This window comes from Paramormyrops kingsleyae, chromosome 1 (assembly GCF_048594095.1).
Source record: "Paramormyrops kingsleyae isolate MSU_618 chromosome 1, PKINGS_0.4, whole genome shotgun sequence".
NCBI lineage: Eukaryota > Metazoa > Chordata > Actinopteri > Osteoglossiformes > Mormyridae > Paramormyrops > Paramormyrops kingsleyae.
The window spans coordinates 24,680,731-24,698,863 of NC_132797.1; the positions used below are offsets into that span (position 1 = coordinate 24,680,731).

Genomic DNA, 18,133 nt, shown 5'->3' on the forward strand with positions numbered 1-18,133 from the left:
AAACAAAACATTTTTTTTTACCAAATAACAAGAAATGTGTCCTCGTGTATCCTCTGCAGGAATAGGAGTAATATTGTTGGAAAAAAGAGAACATGAAATCCAGTTCATGTCTTCTCAATCCCAATCGCTGTCTTCTCATCATGGGGCCAAAAATCAATCTGAAAAGTTCTAAAGTTTATTGTCTTCCGTATTGTTCATTGCTCTGTCGGGACAAAGCAATCCCTCTTTAAGTGTACATGATGTTTTATGTTTTTAATTCAAATCCAAAATCATACTTCATATCATGTTCCCCGCATTTCTCATGATGATTTTGTTCATGTATTACAGCAGCCAGAAATAAACCGATGTGGTATCTGGCAACCTTAGGCAGGTTGCTCCTTGGTCCCCCTGTTTAGTAGACTGGGTTGAGGAGGGAGGTTCAAACCAATAATTTTTCTTGGCCTACCTGTCTACATGCCTGCATTACAGTAATTAACACAATAATAGATTGTTTTAAAATTCATTTAGTATCATTAAGCTGCTGTTTAGAGAAATTGTAATATTAGAGATCCAGGCAGCAGATATTTTTTAACATCAGGTTTAAGGTTTTGTGATAAAGCCACAGGCGTGATGGAATGAGCCGCCAGACCCCCTCCCTTTGGAAAAAGATCCGCGCCTGGGACTTGATGATGGTCCGACGAATGCACTTAATTCTGAATGGAGTTGGGGGTGTAGATCGGCTGTGCTTGTCAGAGACGTGCTGGAAATAGGTGTTTTACTTTACATGAGTACAGTAGGTGCCTCGTTTAGGGGATCAGGTTAGATCATCTAGTGTTGTCGAAAGTTACTGCGATCGGAACAAGTTTAGCGCTACGGAATAAAAGCCGACCTTAGAAGAAGCATATAGGCAACGAATAATTACACAAAGGAAATGGACGCTTCATTTTGTATTGTATTTGCTTTTATCCTTAACATATTACCATGCCGTGTAAGTATTTATTTTTTATTCTACGTTTGGTAGTAATCAAATAGGCCTATTTTATCCGAATCGAAAATCAGTAGTGATTATTTGAGCCACGTTCATACGTGATTAATGCTAAAAGATTAATCTGAAAAGGTCAAAGTGGTGCAAAACTATGTAAAAGGTAATATAAACTAGTCAACGTAATTCGTAACATGCAGCAGTGGTAATACGTACTATATGCATTACAAATACATGGTCGAAACAAAATTTACATATGAACTGAATTTCGTCGACAGTGTTCCTATGCTAAAAGACTGTCTGCGTTGTAAAAAAAAAAAAAAAAGCACCGTCACCTTTTCTAATTTTCAGAAATTACAGAATAAAGTCGATCAGTAAGTTACCCAAGCCGTACTGATTAGGTTATTAAAGCTCATGTATGTGTGTGTGTGATTGTGAGAGAGGGCGATGTAAGGTGTGTTAGGCAGAATAGCTCGATCCGCAGAAGGACAGGGATCAATAATATTTGAGGCGTCAGTTTTGTCAGCTCTGGTTTGAATTACACACACTGAGAATTGAAGTGTTGCATTGTACTTTTTAGATTTGCCCCTTACTCCATCATACGGCTGTTTGGAAACTCGTATACAGTATATCCCCGTCGACGATTTCTGTCTTTTAGAATTTCTGTTAATTCTATTAGTAAAAAAAACTTTTGTCTTGTCTCAACTTTTATGCTTGTTTTTAAAAACCGCGATTACTTATTTCTTTTCCATCGACTGTTCTCCTTGTTACGTGCATTCAGGAATAGCAAAGCACACTTTAATATTGCTTGCGGATTTCCATTTGTATTAGCCTATTAGGCTGCACTACACTATTAGTTTGGAAAATAGCAGGGGACTCGTATTAAAAGGTTTTCCTACGATTAATTGTCATGTCGATTTGAAAGTGATGAAAGAGCTTATGCTTCAATTAATAAGCTATTTAACTGTTTATCGTCGGCAGCCGGATCAATTTGGTGTTTGATCAGTCAGCCGTTTTTAAGATATGAAGCAGGACGTGTTAATAATCATTATTATTTTAGTAAACGAAAACCACTACACAGAATAGGCTACCACGAAGCTTTCTGGTCACACATTTGTGTTTTTAAGGGACAGTTGATTTTCTGACAAAATTACCATTTCAAAATGATACTGAATTCAAAACATGGACCTTTTAATATGAAAGTGGCATGGATAAACAGTTTTTTATATGGGGGTTTTCATTACGCGAGAGAGGTTTTCCGGTTTATCTTTGAGATTAAGCAGAGACTTTAAGATAGTTGCGTGGAATTTACTTAGGACTTTAACGAGCGTTTCCCGAAAGCTTACTTACGCCTGTATACTTTAATAGCGACTTCAGTGTGGGGATTGTTTTCCCCGTAGCGCGATATCAGAGAGCGCAGGTTTTTTTCTTTTTTTTGTTAAATCGGTAACCCTTTGGTTGAAATTTGGAGACTTTTCTATAACTGCAGTTTTTTTACACATGCGAGGAATGGTTTTGAAAATATAATTGCATTCTGGATAGTAAATGGTTGGCTAACTGCGTTTAAAATGCATTAGATAGGACGGCGCCTCACACCTCCAGGGTGTGGGGTTGAATCCCACCTCCACTGTGTGTGTTTGCATGTTCACACTGTGTCCCACAGATGGGCTGATTGGTGACATTGACCAAGATTTATGGATGGAAGGGAGGAGTTTATACAATTTTGCAGACTACCATAGAGAAAGTTAAGCAAGACAACCTTAAAGACTGGGTCAGACTCAGTGTGCAAACACTGTTGCATTTCCAGGTGCATTAGTGATACAATACTGTTACCTGGAAAGAGATGCTTTAAACTTCCCCCCTCAGATTTGGTAAATGTTTGGAAAATGCCCATTCCTTATGTGAAACTAAACTGTCAACAGTCAATGGTATGACAGGCTGAGGATAATGGCTCAGTTTAGAAATGTGAAGTTTGTGGTACATGGCAGTTATGAATCAACAGAATGGCATGTATGGAAAATCCACAGGTGACTGTAGAGAGAATGTGGTCTTTACAGTTTGTTGACCGCTTTACATTCAACCATGTGTTTGTAATGCATTCAGTTAATCTGGATTGCATTCATTTAACACTTTCTTTGCTGTACATTTACTGTAATGTGGCTCTTTTTGTTCCGTAACAAAGCTGGAGAATTTGGCCAAGGGGCAAAAGGTTGCCTGGTTGAAGTAACTTTGTCCTCTGCCCAGGAATTATGCACAGTGGACCGACTGGCCAAAGTACCTTACCTTTAATCGCAGGAAACTTTAAATTGTGAGTGGATTGGAAATTTCTCCTGGTGTCGTCATTGGGCTAAATCCTTTCAGAAGCAGCATGCAAGTCCACTGTAGAGGAATTTGTCAGTAGGACATCACCTGACGGGCAATGGTGTCAATTGAATATAACCTTTAGGATGATCGTTATTTAGGTTTTAACTTTAATTACTGTATGTCTGCTATGATTGAATCTCCAGCCCCCTCATGATATCGCTCTACATTCCCTGGGCTTGGTGGCGACACAGACGATCTCGTTGAAATGGTTCAGGTCTCAGATTCATGCTTGTCGGCCTCCTTAAATAGAGCACCAACAGTGGAAAAGCTGGTTTTGATACGGAAATATATGCTGGAGCTAGAGATAGAGGGTAAAATGTCTTGCATGCCCCTTGGCCGTCATTATACAGATGTAAGGCAGAAACCAATGATTATAAGGGTTCAACTGCTTGAATGCAGAGAAGAGAAAAACTACCACACTCGACTAAAGTCTGAAATATCTCTTCTTGGAAGCCTTTTGATGTATATACAACTCGAAATGCCAACGCTGAAACAGCTGGGCAATCACCAGCTTGATTTGCTATTTTAGAAATTCACTCTGCGTTTCATTCTGGGAAATGTATTGAATTGTACCAGAATCATTTGTATGTTGTGACAAACTTAGGAGGAGTATTTTCAGAACTACTTTTTTTGTCTCTGGTGTATTAAAATGCATTCAAAACTTTTCAATGTAGTTGTCAGCACACATAGGTTGTCATGCAGCATACTTTTTACTATAAATGTCTGTACATCTGAAAAGATTGCTAACCAGTTTTAGGATTTTTGGTTTCGTTGACGTCATTTTATACCAACTCGTCTAGACCTCTGAGCTCATGTCATGAATTTTCTTGGGAAAAAAAATATGCAAAAACTTTCAATACATTCATGGAACCATGCAAAATCCTATAGCTGTCCCCCAAATACTTTTTCTGTCATACATATTCAAAGTTTTGCCATCAGCGTTTTTGTGATTCTTTGTTTGCGTATTCTAAGCCTCACCAGTTGCTTATTTTACTGCATGATTGGGTTGAAACTGGGTTGTACTTAACATCCAAGAAACCCTAAGAATAATTTTCAGAGTGTTCATGTTAATAGATATTTCTGAACGTTTTACGGAAATCAAATTAATAGTTTTCACTATTAATTAGTTTTCACTTGAAATTTTGATTGTGTGTAGCCGCACATTGGGCTGATGCACTCTGATAGTTGAGAGAGCGCGTGTCCCACAGTCAGCCTGTGGACAGCCGTAAAGCCACTTCACCATTTGCCTCTCTTGAACAGTAGTTATAGCTAACCCACTTAACATATTCTGACTGTGTATTTTTTTCAAAAAGGATTATTCTGATTTCCTTGTAACTTTTATGGGAATATTCATTGCCGATTATATACAATTTTAAGATGTTATATTACTCCATCCTTTAACAATTGTCTATAAACTGTATGGATGGATGATTGTTTTATATTGTTATACTGTTTCGTTACTTTGTTTGCAATATGCAGATAAGCATCTGTTAGGTTTTGTTTTTCAGACACGTCAACAGATGCATTGCCTTTGGTTTACAACTGTTCTTGTTTGTATGTTTAATAACAAATTTCAAAACAAATTCTATTTTCCTTGTTGTATCAAAATTGCATCAAACCATGAACTCAAAACTGCAGTTCGTACCTAACCACAAATTTTATGTATGCCCCTAGTACGTAGCCTGTGTTTTAATTTTTTGAAAATCTCTATACTGTAGCCTATATTCAAAACAGTATCACTGTTTGCCAAGTTGATTTATTGGTATATTTTTATGCCAACAGTTTTCCAAATATGATTTATTAAATGCATTATCTTATTATACACAGATCCACTCACAAAGGTTGCATGATACTATGGAGGACAAAACGTGACTTAAAAACAATTGTTCTATAAAAATAAATCCTTGGCATCAGTGAATGAATAAATTATGCAATTTAAGTGGATGTATAAAAAGGCCAGTTCTCTTAGATTTGAAAACTGGTACAACTGATTCACTGAAAAGAACCAGTTCAAACGAAGGATCTGTTCATGAATCAGGCATTAGTATTGTTCACTTAGATCGCTGTTTTTGCATGCAGGTATGGTTTCTTGATATCATGTTGTATTTCACGTAGTGCTTTTCTCTCTGACCGAAAATCATGTAAACACAAATGTGATTAAGTGTTGTATTGGACTTGGGTACTAATATCAATCGTGTTATAATTTGTGGTGTGATATCATGTGTTGTAACACGACTGTTTGTAATCCTAACTTGTGCATTTTACCGTTGTACAAATCAGTTTCAACATGACCAGTAGAAGACCATCCGATATTCAGTTAGATATACTCATAATCGTCATTTTGTTCATTCATTTATGCATTTCTTTTACGTCGCAGATGACAAAACTTACAACACTATTTAACCTACCTATAACTTTAGGCACTTTTGTGCATGAATATTGCACTAGGAATGGCTTGGGTGCCTAATGGTAGTTTTCATCGTCTCTGTAGTATCAAGGTCTGAAACTGCTCAGTCAAGCTCCTCTCCAGGCCAGAGTACGGCTTCAGATTAGCCTGGGTTCGCCACCATCCATCCATCTATTTTCTATAACCACTTAACCAATTCAAGGTCACGGGGGATCCGGAGCCTATGCCAGAAGCTATGGGTGCAAGGCTGGAAACAACCCATATGGGGCACCAACTCATCGCAGGGCACACTCACACATCATTCACACACACAAACGCCCACCTACGGCAATTTGGTAACTCCAATTCACCGTAGCATGCAGTAGGACTGTGGGGGGAAACCAGAGGAAATCCCCATAACAATATGAGAAGAACATACAAACTCTACACACACTCGAACCCTGGTCCCAGAGGTGTGTGGCGTCAGTGTTAACCACTGTGCCACCACTTACGTTGTCTTTTAGCATAATTTGATTGGTTGGTGGCTCAGTGGGTGGCACAAGAATATCATTGTTACAGAAAACTGAAGGTATGTAGCTTAAACCAAAACACTGCCCATCTGTCTTCCATAACTGCTTATCCAGTGCAGGGTCCACTGTGCAACCGTGCCACTGCTTACATGCACACCTACAGGCAATTCGGCAACTCCAGTTAGCCTCAGCATGTTTTTGGGCTTGGGGGGGGGGAGTATCCAGAGGAAACCCCCCCAACAACACATGGAGGACATGCAAACTCCACACACAGGACCCAGGTGGAGACTCGAACCCAGGTCCCAGAGGTGTGCGATAGCAATGCTAATATGTATTCAGAATGCATTTTCTGAGTATATTTGAAGTAATGTGTTCAGCCATCTCTACTTTAAAATTTTTTTTTTTTTAAATAACTATAGTATTGCCATACTCAGTATGTGAATATGAGCCACATCATGAAGGTGCCAGGAAAGGAATACATATAGGAATGCACTAATACAGTAAATGGCAGGAAGTCTTTCTGTTGATTTGTGAACGTAGCACGGATCCAAGTTTGGAAACATTAGCTAAAAGACAAAACGTCAAAATCTCATTACTGTATTATAAAAATAGATCGATCAATATAAAATCGTTAGATCGCCCACCCCTATAGGTAACAATGTCAAATTTAATACACTAAAACCTCATCATAAGGTATTGGTATTCATTTACTCTGTATTAATTTCTCTAAACGTACTCTAAATGAACTTATGGTTGCCCTATTTGCGTGTCAAAACATAACTCGGAACTCCTGCCATGACTACCGAACTCGGTTTGTAATACTGACTCGTGCTTCTTGGGAGGAAAAAAAACACGGAAAAGATGATTAACCAACGGCCTGTAAATTATACAGCCCACCTCATTAGACCGCATGCTGGAGGAAGAAATTAAATGTCCGTTCGAAATAAATAAACGAATGAATAAATATATATATATATATATGGCATAAATGAATAAATCGTATTTATTTTCTTCAATTAATGTATTCATAATGCTAATGTTTTGTTTATTCATGTGTGCCATGACATACAACGAACAGTAGTCCTACTTTAACGCATCTTCTCCCTTGTCATTAAATCTCTATAGTAGCGATACCCGCTCGCGGAAATGCTGCCGGTGCCCGGTGTTCTCAAGCCAGCGGAATGAGGGGGCGCACGGTGCTTATTAGCGAGGCCGCTGTAGCTGAACAAGCTTTTAAAATGTCGCTATCAAAAACGTATACAGTATTCATTTTTTAAATGTACCTCTACATTTTTATAAGGTATTAGCATTGATAAGGGATGGAGGAAAAACAAGCGTCAAATTAATTACTACGACTGGTAGTTTTATAACAGCAATGGAAAATATGACTAACTGCAGTATTGTAAACAACAACCAAAAATGGTTACCGCAAGCTTTAATAATACAGGAATTATTCGAGCACTAACATACTCTTAGTGCGGTTAATGCCCCCTTGCCTTTTAATTTAATAAAAAGCGGTTGCGTAATTCTTGTACTACTTTTGAGGTAACCTGCCGGAGCAGCCTAAGTATAGGGAAAATGGCAGGGGGGACGTGACAAAGAAAGATTGATGCATTTAGTTTGCTTTGAGAAAAAGCGCCCTGTAGCAGGTGTGCTTGCGAAGTTGTTTTAATACCTTAATATATCCGCAGATGTATCGTAATCAAATGTCAGAGTTAAATGACTAGAAATGCATTATCGTTGTTTATTTTCTTTGTGTTCTTTTTTCCATTTCACTGAGTCATGTAGGGAAAGCATATAAAAGCTTAAGGTGTACTTGGCTTTTGGGTAGTTTTTTTCATAACTTTAAGACAGCAGAATGGTATCATTAGTGGTATGTGGATGCCATTTTCATAAGTGCATATGTGTATATGCATTAAAAGAGGAAGAAGTCCATACGTGGTGGGCCATGATTACACTCGTGACGTCATGCCTCAACCTTTACTGTTTCCTTCTTTGTTCTTTCTTGTATTAAACTAAAAGAAGAGATTTAGATTAAGTTTTGCAGGAAAGTTGGTTGAATACTTGCAAAAAAACGAATATTGTACAGATTAACAGGACTATACTGTAGTATCCAGAAGCTCCTACTTTTTAAAATACTGTGTGTTGTAAGTACAGTTTAAGATACTGCTTTTGGTGAAGTTTAAGTGAAGCCTTCATGTAGACACTAGAAAGTCTATAATTGGATACACCGAAGCCATTGTAAATATTGTAATCTGAGTGTCATTGAATTTGCATTGGCCAGTAATTATGCAGCATGTTTTAAGATGCAAGTGTCTGTACAATGTAAATATACTTCATGCATTTGTGTATGGTAAATATGTTATATCTGCATGCTATAAGATATGGGCAAAATAAATACCTAGAAGTAGATAATCACTATTGCAAACGCAGACACAGTAGTGAGTCACGTTAGACTGAATGCCAGTTAGCAGTATGTGTCTTCTAAGAGGTTAGTCAGCACTTTGATATGTGGGTTCTTTAAAGCAATGTGAAGTATGTAACAGAGGTCTGCACTGCAAAATTTAACGTGTCAGAATTATTTGTTATTAATGAATCATGATTTTTATATATCGTGATGATATTTGACAAACATGGACAAATTGCATCACTGGAGAGGAGCAGTGATAAGCCACAGGGATAGATGCTTAACAAGATGGTTGCTACAAACCCTGAAAGTATAGCCTGAAAAATCACCACAGAACTGAATCCATGCCTCTGTGACCAGTCTCAACAGCAACTGTATGTCCTGAACTTCAGTGGAATTTTATGGCAGGTATGTGGTTTTGAATATGTTTGTATTCAAGGTCAGCGCTCAGAGATACATAACCTGGTATGAGAAGCATGAGCCCCGAACCCCTGTGCAATGGGGGGGGAAGTAATACGGCCTGATGAGTCTTTCAGCCTTTTCCCTGTGTCTGGACAGTTTTACATCCGAAGAAAGCTAAAGAATGCCTTCACCCCCCCTATATAAGTCCTCTGGTAGCTTGCCGTGATCGTATAGTGGCTAGTACTCTGCGTTGTGGCCGCAGCAACCCCGGTTCGAATCCGGGCCACGGCAGGGATAAATACCCTGATGTGGCAAAGAGGGCTCATCTTTTGGGGGCAGCGTGTGGCTCAGTGGGCAAAGCCTGTGTGCCTGTAATCACAAGGTTGCCGGTTCAAACCCAGCCTCAGCATGTCTGCAGGTCCTCCCTGGGCACCACTACGGGTGGCTGCCCTTCATGCACAACTTATTCCACAAAGAGCAAGTTGAAAGAGGCGTAAAGACAATTTCCCCATCGGGATCAATAAAGTATCCATTATTATTATTATTATTGTTTGGGGAATCCGTAATGGTATAGGCAGCTGTCTGAGGAGGGTCATTTGATCCAGTCATTGCTCTGCGTGGTCATATAGCAGCCAAGGAATCCTGAGGCTGTTTTTCAGCAGCAGGTGCACCTTGTGCTGCAGACACTGTTCTCTCACGATGCTCCCATATTCCTGGATGATAAGGCCCATACAGCCCAATAATCAAATTCAAAAGTGGTTTCTGGAACAGCAGGATGAAGGCAAATCCCCTCCGTGGCCACCCCAGTCACCAGATCTAACAATCACTGAGAATTCATGGGATGTTGTAGAGCGAGGAATGTGCAGCGAATTTCCAGCTTCTTCGTCCCTCTAATTACTGGAGGATTTTCTTCTTGAGGAGAGGTCAATTATCCCTCTACACACACTCCTCCTCTTTTATGATGGCACTCCCAGAAGGACTGATGGTCTTCTGAAGGAATAAGGTGGAGCTACTCTTCAGTGGGTTCTTTATTCATGTAATATTGGAGAATTCAGAATGAAAATGCTGCAGGGTGAACACTGGATGAGATGTTATTCCATGACGACACACACGCACACACCCATGCACGCACACACACGCACCGACATACACATGCTCACACACACAGTCGTGTAATCATATCTTTTTGGGGAACGCTTATTCATTTCTATGGTGTGATGGCTACAGCCACACAGTAAGGCTTGAAACATATATTTACATCCTAAGTTGATTTGTTTTGTATGTTTTTGTTTTATTTGCAGTAATTCATAGGTCTTGATTTTTGCCTTCTGTGGTTGGGGTAGCATATTTTCATATTGTAGGGTTGTGTTGTAGCGTCGTGTGCAATGATTGTCAATCATTTGGTTTGTGGTTATTTTGGTTTTGGGGGGATGGTCTTCTATGCAGCATAAAGGTGTGGCTGAGGGCGGAGATCTCCCAAAAGGACAACCCCTGGAGCAGGAGCAAACCATGTGATGCCATGGCAAGAGGGGGGAGTTGGGGTTTAGTTGTGTTTTGCTTTGTTTAATTATATGTAGTGATTATTTGGTTTACCCCTTTGTATGTTAATTGGTTTGGCCAAACCGCTATATATGTTCCCTCATGTTTCTTTATTAGAAAGTCAGTTTGTTTCAGTTAATACTTTGCTTTGTAATGTTAAGTTTTGTTCATTTTTGTTGACCTCTTTTATGGGCCCAGTTATTAAGATCTTGAGTTTATTATTGTTTGTATTTTGGGGGTTAATAAAGCCCAATTTCTTTAGTTAAGCTCCTGTGTTTGTGTTGCCTGACTGCTTGGTCCCTCAAAATGGGAAAAATGCTAACTCTAACTATGACAACCTTAAACCCCTACACAGCCCTAAACATAATGATAATTAACCAAACAAAATACAAGAGTTCTTGTATTTTTAGTTTTTTCATTGCAGTCATGGATTTTTATAAAATAGTTTTCCCATATGGGGACCAAGAAACTGACAATGCTGCAGGGTGATCACTGGCTGAGATGTTATTCCATGATGATACACACGCACGCACATGCACCGACACGCACACGCTCACACACAAAGTCATGTAATCATATCTTTTTGGGGAGCGCTTATTCATTTCTATGGGAAAAATGCTAATGATAACTATGACAACCTTAAGCCCCTACACAGCCCTAACCATAACCATAAGTAACCAAACAAAATACACAAGTTCTTGTATTTTTAGTTTTTTCATTGCAGCAGATTTTTATAAAATAGACTTTTCCCATATGGGGACCAGGAAACATATTCATTATGTTGTGGGGACATTTGGTCCCCACAAGGTAAGGTATACCTGGACCACACACACACACACACACGCACGCATGCGTCTGGTATGCAAGACACTTTTTTTTTTCTTGAGACTCTGATCTCTTTAATCTGCATGGTAACATGCAAACACTCTGGACACGCCACACAGTGCTCCCAGATAATGTTGCTTTTTGTTTGTTGTTCCTAATACTCTATAACTACTTTCCATAAAAAACCTCATTGTCTTGTTTGAGATTGTTTACTTTGACGATATACTTGTGTTTCCCATATATGGCATGCATGAAGTAAGACATGGTATTTAAGTAAAATTTGTAAAGTAGACTATTAAGGTTATATTTGGGTTGTAAATGTTTATGGATTGCATAGTTTATAGATATTCATAATAAAGGGCATTCCTGTTTGCTGCCGAGATACAGTGCTGAACACTGGGAGGGGACGTATTTGTCTTTTGCTTGAGCGTTAAGCGGGACACTCATTTATTTTGAATAACACAGCTGTATGCCGTGAGAAGGTGTTCCTGAATCCTGCAGCAGGTGGCCGCCACAGCAGGGTGCGAACTTCTGTAGCTAACATGCTTCCTTTGATGATTCCAGCTTTTCTCTATGGAAATAGTTTAATTAGTGTTTTTCATTTTGCTGTCAGTTAAGCAGGGTAAAAAAATCCTTAGCAACCCGACCATCTAACCATAGCAACCTCATCATTACACGGCAGAGGACAGTGAAGGAAGGGCACTTCAAGGTTACCGTGCACATCTCCTCTTTTTGTCTAGTGGCTGAATTTAACTAGCAGGTTAATATAAGGACGATATCGACACGATAAGGACAGTATCACCACAGCCTCCTATTAAATACCAGCAGGTGATAATTTAAAGTTGATCCAGATTCAATTAAATAACTCACTAAAGAAACAAAAAATGATCTGATTTTGCAGTGTGGCTATTGTGGAACCCCATGACCTGACGAGTGAGCACCTCACTTTCATTTCCACTTTTTCAACCCTTGTTTTGCTACTCAGTTTAGTGGTTTTTTGATTCTGTGAGAAAATTTGAGGGTGAAATTGTCCAATATGTTTGGTTGAACCAAACCAAAAAATTGTTGCATTTCAAGTGGGTAATTTTGGGCGGTTTTTGAAAGTGACTGGAGAGGTGTAGATTGGCAAAAAGAGTAAGAAATATCCTTCATTTTAGCATGGGGGAAAAAATATTAAATGTGACATTTCTGAACAGCAAAATATGAAGTGTTCTGGCCCAGTTTTGACACTTTCCTCCAGTTATTGCACTGACCTGCCGTTACCTGCTCCTATCTTGGTTGTCCAGGTGGTGGGTGGATATTTGACTTGTTTGACCCCATTGCTGAACAGTGAGGCTGTACTGTACCCACAGGGAGGGAATAAACTTTTTGAAAGTAAAAGTGCAGAACCTTAATTGGAAGACACTTGGAAGGCCTTCTCCTAGACTTTTACTCGTGGGCGTGAGGATCTATTTACATTTTTTAGAGGCTGGAGTTACACAAGGGCAGTATGTGTATCAATAACAACGAGCAAAATTGATTAGGTGGTGACATAAACACAACCGGACTGTGATCGCAACTAAGTGTCAAAGTCTTGTGATGTTCTAAAAATATCCAGCTGTAAAACAGGACCTCTGTTTACTGTAGCATATATGTGATTTTTGCTAGACTGTTGCTATGGATGACGTCACTTAATATTTTCACTTGTGAAAATAGAATCTAATTGAAGAAAACTTGTATTTACGTATCTTAGTCTATCGTTAGTCTGTGTATATACAGTGCATCATTCTAAATACGCCCATCCCAGTGAAGGCACCTCCCCATTCATGCTTTTCTTATGATTTCCAAGACAGCAGTAGTTTCTACCATGACCAATATGACCAATTCTGCCATCATTTGGTTGTAAATACTTTTGTTTACATTGAGTAAGAACTGAAATCTGTGAGAAACAGTATATTCCTTAAATGAAAGTATGGAACATATACATTCTGAAAATGTTTTAGTACAGAGCTATGAAGGGGTGGAGCATATGTGACAAACTGTGAAACGACACTGTGTGTTTCTTTGTGTTGTTTCTATATAATATATACATTTCTATGTTTACAGGTACAGCCTGTGCAAATGTGCAACGTCAAGAATGAAATTGAACTACAAAGACAGCAGTGTGAGAAGAATTTAGAAAACGTCACCTCAGGTGAGTTTGGCAAGTCCTTAAACACTACATGGAATGCAGTGGCTTGGAGCCCAAAACAAATTTCCCCTTGGGGACAATAAAGTATAGCGTAGCTTGCCTTACCTCCTCTAGCTGTGTGGTCAGGACGCAGCAGGGGGACAGATCTTGCGCATTCACAGAGCATGATGTAGTGACTGATGTATTTTAATCCACACTTGGAAGTTGGTCTGGCTTGGCTTCTGTACAGAACTATATGTTCTGTGGTTTGGTCTGGGCACAGACCATTTTCTTGTTTGGGTTCGATATTGAGGTATTTATATACCAGTTATGATTTCTGCCTCTTTTTGATATGTGTTAAGTACTTTGGTTTGGGCTGTAGACCTTCATGTTGAACATAACCTGCTTGTATACAATACATGCATACATAGTCTTACACACACACAATGCAAAAATTCCTACCGCTTAACGACAAAGTAGCCTTCATGTCATAACAATATTGCCAGCTCATCACAGTTACTCGCATGTTTGTGGTGAAGTTGATGTGAACAAACCTATTACACTGCCAATCATATAAAGGCATGTACAATTATAACCCATACAGTTATAGGCCTATACAGTACATAATACTTTGATGATAAATAACTATGTTACTGGTTTATATAAACTACACCTGGGACACCAGGCCTCTGTGGTAGAAATTTCGAAGAAGTGGATTTGCTTAACAGTCTGACAAAACTTTATTACCGCAAAGCTTTGGGGGAGCAGAGACTCATCAGTATTTCATGCGTCTCGTGATCTGCTCCCTGAACAACAAGTGCATACATCTTTTATAGTAAAAAACACAACAGTTTACAGACAGTTCAGGGCGGGGTCAGATATCTGAAGACACTGGCTTCTTCTGCTTATAGACGCCCAAGGCAGGGCCAACCTGTAGAAGCAGATTGTTCTCATGGTTTCACTACCTCATCTCAACAAACTTTCTTCATCTTACTTCTCCTATGTTGCTATCTGGGTAGTTCCTCATAAAACGTTTCTAATTTTAAAAGTGAAAACCTATTATTTACACAGGCTTGCATTACTGCATTACATCTTTAGTATAATAACTGTTCCAAAGCAGCAATTCATCATTATAATCATTGTAATTAAATCTAAAGTGTCAGTATGAATTTCTTTGGTAATTACTGATTGAAATTACAATTATATTTGCATTATCATTGATTTTTCTACCACACCATCACACTTACAGGAATCCCATTCTAAATCTATAGGCATCAATATAGAGTTGGTTCCTCCTTTGCAGCTGTAACAGCTGCCACTCTTCTGGGAAGGCTCTCTACAAGATTTTGCTGTGTCTGTGGGAATTTTTACCCATTCATCCAAAACATTATTTGTAAGGTCAGACATTAATGTCGGAGGTGAAGGCCTGGCTCTCAACCTCAATTCTGGCTCATCCCAAAGGTGTTCAATGGGGTTGAGGTCAGGGCTTATTAAGGATCACATAAGCCTGATTAAGGTTAAACATTCTGACACAGGGGGCGCCGGGATCAGGATTGAGAACCACTGATATAGGCTGTGTATTTATCCTATCATTCCTGCTTTTACTATATATTAGTGCTAGTTTATATTTCATGTGTTATTTGGTCCCATATAAATTAATGGCAATTATTTCTTTGTTTCTTGCCATTGTGGCTTATAAAAGGTTTCATAGCAACACTGATTTTGGATAGTGGGGGAAACTTATTTTATGTATTTCATTGCACTTTTGTAACCCACTGGTACAATAACAAATTAAAATTATTATTTGATTATAAGGCTTCCTAAAATGGTCCTGGGGTCTTTGCTGACGGATATTTGCTATGAACAGCTCACTTCCAGAAGAGCTGACATGGTTGCTAATTTTTAACAATTAAGTGCTTCTCTTTTCATTTCATGCTGCATTTGAATATTAATGTTTAGGTCTCTGGAAAAGTTCTGTTTTTGTCCCCCATTGTTTATCATCTTTTTATTATCGTTCTTAGGGAACAATAGTGAACTGATTACCGCTTGGACGTTTAGATTGAAGCAGAAGTCAGTAACGTGGTGACAGTGCAACTTATTATAAATGAAAAGCAATGCAGTTGTCATGGTTATTTTAATGTGCCACCGATGGCTCCCCGTTTTGAAAGTCAGATGCATAGGAGAGGGAATCTGGAAGATTAAGAATACTAAAAATAAATGCACTAATTCAGCATATTTTAAAAAATGTATAAATAAAAAAACAAGTGGTCAGTGGTGGCTTAATGGTTAGGGAAGTGCACTTGTAATTGAAAGATAAGCACCAGTAAGGCACCACTGAGGTACCCTGAGCAAGGTACCGCCCCCAAGCACTGCTCTCCAGGTGTTGAATTGGCTGCCCCCTGCTATGTCTCATTGTCATATATGGGTTAAATGCAGAGGACACATTTTGCTGTGGTGTGTCAACAATGACCACTGATCACTAAATAAAAAAAAAAATACTAGAATGCAGAATGTACAACTGGTTCATTATTGCTCTTATAAATTGGCCAGTTACACACACCAGCTTATGGTTTGAATCTGTCCTGTCCACCTGCTGCTCCTTGCGAGCTCCTAGCTTGTGAATTATTTGGCTTGTATGCATCAGAGGAATGAGTTGAATTGGAGGTCATTGCATGGTAACTGACGGCCATGTATCCCTGACTAAGGATGGGTATTGTTAGGATTTTATAGATACTGATATCAATACCGATACTGCTTATCGATGGCAGTACTTTTTAATAATTATTGAAAACCCAAGCATTAATTGTGATCTAGTTCGAAGAACAGATGCAACAAGATCAAGATTGGAGGGAGAAGATATCAAGTATTTTGTATAATATACTAGGGTGGCATTATTTTGTTGTAATAATTATTGGGGTATTTATAAAGGAAAAAGGAGTTCAACATAAATTTCTCACAAAACCGTCTAGGAGTGATTTAAACAGCAACGATGAAAATGATTACAATTGTTTCGGGTAACGTATGCAACACTTACACAAAAGTATTGGAGGAAAACTTTAAACTGATTTTTTTTACCTATATTAGATAATCTGTAAAAGTAATAATTAAAATTGCAAAGCTAGCTAAGTTTTTTTCCTATGACAAAGTAAAAATGTTTTAATGAAACAAACTCCTTGCACTATAATGTCCGTACAGCAGGGGAGTCAGAAGCATTTTGAATGTGGGGGGACACACTGGCATAAACCTAATATTTTATGTTAAATGTGGGGGGGTCCAAACGAATAATTATGAAATGTGGGGGGGACACCCTATTCTCAATCTAGCTGACTAGTGATGTGCATAACATGTGATGTATTAATATCGCACACCGTCTAGCCATTTAATATACAGTACTACCCTTTTTTGAATTCAGTACAAAATACCCCACCCTGCGTTGTGATGTTATTCAGCGCCGGTACCAGTTTTTATGCCAGTGAAAAGCCAACCCATTTTTTAAGTACCCAAAGTGCAATACTTGTTGGGGTGGAAAAGCACCATTAGAATGAATTAATGGCAAAAATAGATAGTGGCACCCTTTGTCCAGGAGCTTATTAATAGGATTGGTATTGTGCTATTGCCCAGTCCAGAACCGGTACCTGTTCAGTACCGGTTCTCGATATCCATCCCCAGTCCTAACCAAGTATTAGTTCATAACACCTGTTTTTTTGTGTAAGAGTATTAATTACACCTTTTCCTGAAGCAGGAGCAATGAATAATACTATATACAGTGGGTACGGAAAGTATTCAGACCCCCTTCAATTTTTCACTCTTTGTTATATTGCAGCCATTTGCTAAAATCATTTAAAATATTTTTTTTCCCTCATTAATGTACACACAGCACCCCATATTGACAGACAAAAACAATTGTTTGAAATTGTTGCAGATTTATTAAAAAAGAAAAACTGAAATATCACATGGTCCTAAGTATTCAGACCCTTTGCTGTGACACTCATATATTTAACTCAGGTGCTTTCCATTTCTTCTGATCATTCTTTATTCATTCATTTGAGTCCAGCTGTGTTTGATTATACTGATTGGACTTGATTAGGAAAGCCACACACCCGTCTATATAAGACCTTACAGCTCACAATGCATGTCAGAGCAAATGAGAATCATGAGGTCAAAGGAACTGCCTGAAGAGCTCAGAGACAGAATTGTGGCAAGGCACAGCTCTGGCCAAGGTTACAAAAAAATTTCTGCTGTACTGAAGGTTCCCAAGAGCATAGTGGCCTCCATAATCCTTAAATGGAAGACGTTTGGGACGACCAGAACCCTTCCTAGAGCTGGCCGTCCGGCCAAGCTGAGCTACCGGGGGAGAAGAGCCTTGGTGAGAGAGGTAAAGAAGAACCCAAAGATCACTTTGGCTGAGCTCCAGAGATGCAGTCAGGAGATGGGAGAAAGTTGCAGAAAGTCAACCATCACTGCAGCCCTCCACCAGTCAGGGCTTTATGGCAGAGTGGCCTGTCGGAAGCCTCTCCTCAGTACAAGACACATGACGGCCCGCATGGAGTTTGCTAAAAGACACCTGAAG

The 18,133-nt window shown here is 39.0% G+C and overlaps 1 protein-coding gene across 2 annotated transcripts in view; it reads left to right on the top strand.

Moving 5' to 3' along the window:
- The first annotated feature begins 679 nt into the window (after positions 1-679).
- Positions 680-18,133, top strand: part of LOC111837862 (vasoactive intestinal polypeptide receptor-like) — a 61,591-nt gene continuing 44,137 nt past the window's right edge. For both annotated transcript variants that reach the window (XR_011991707.1, XM_023800281.2), the window contains exons 1-2: positions 680-967; positions 13,500-13,587. Coding sequence is in view for 1 of the 2 variants with exons in the window: in XM_023800281.2 (XP_023656049.2) it covers positions 911-967; positions 13,500-13,587 (145 nt within the window). In the remaining variant the exon portion in view is untranslated. The remainder of the gene's footprint in view (positions 968-13,499; positions 13,588-18,133) is intronic.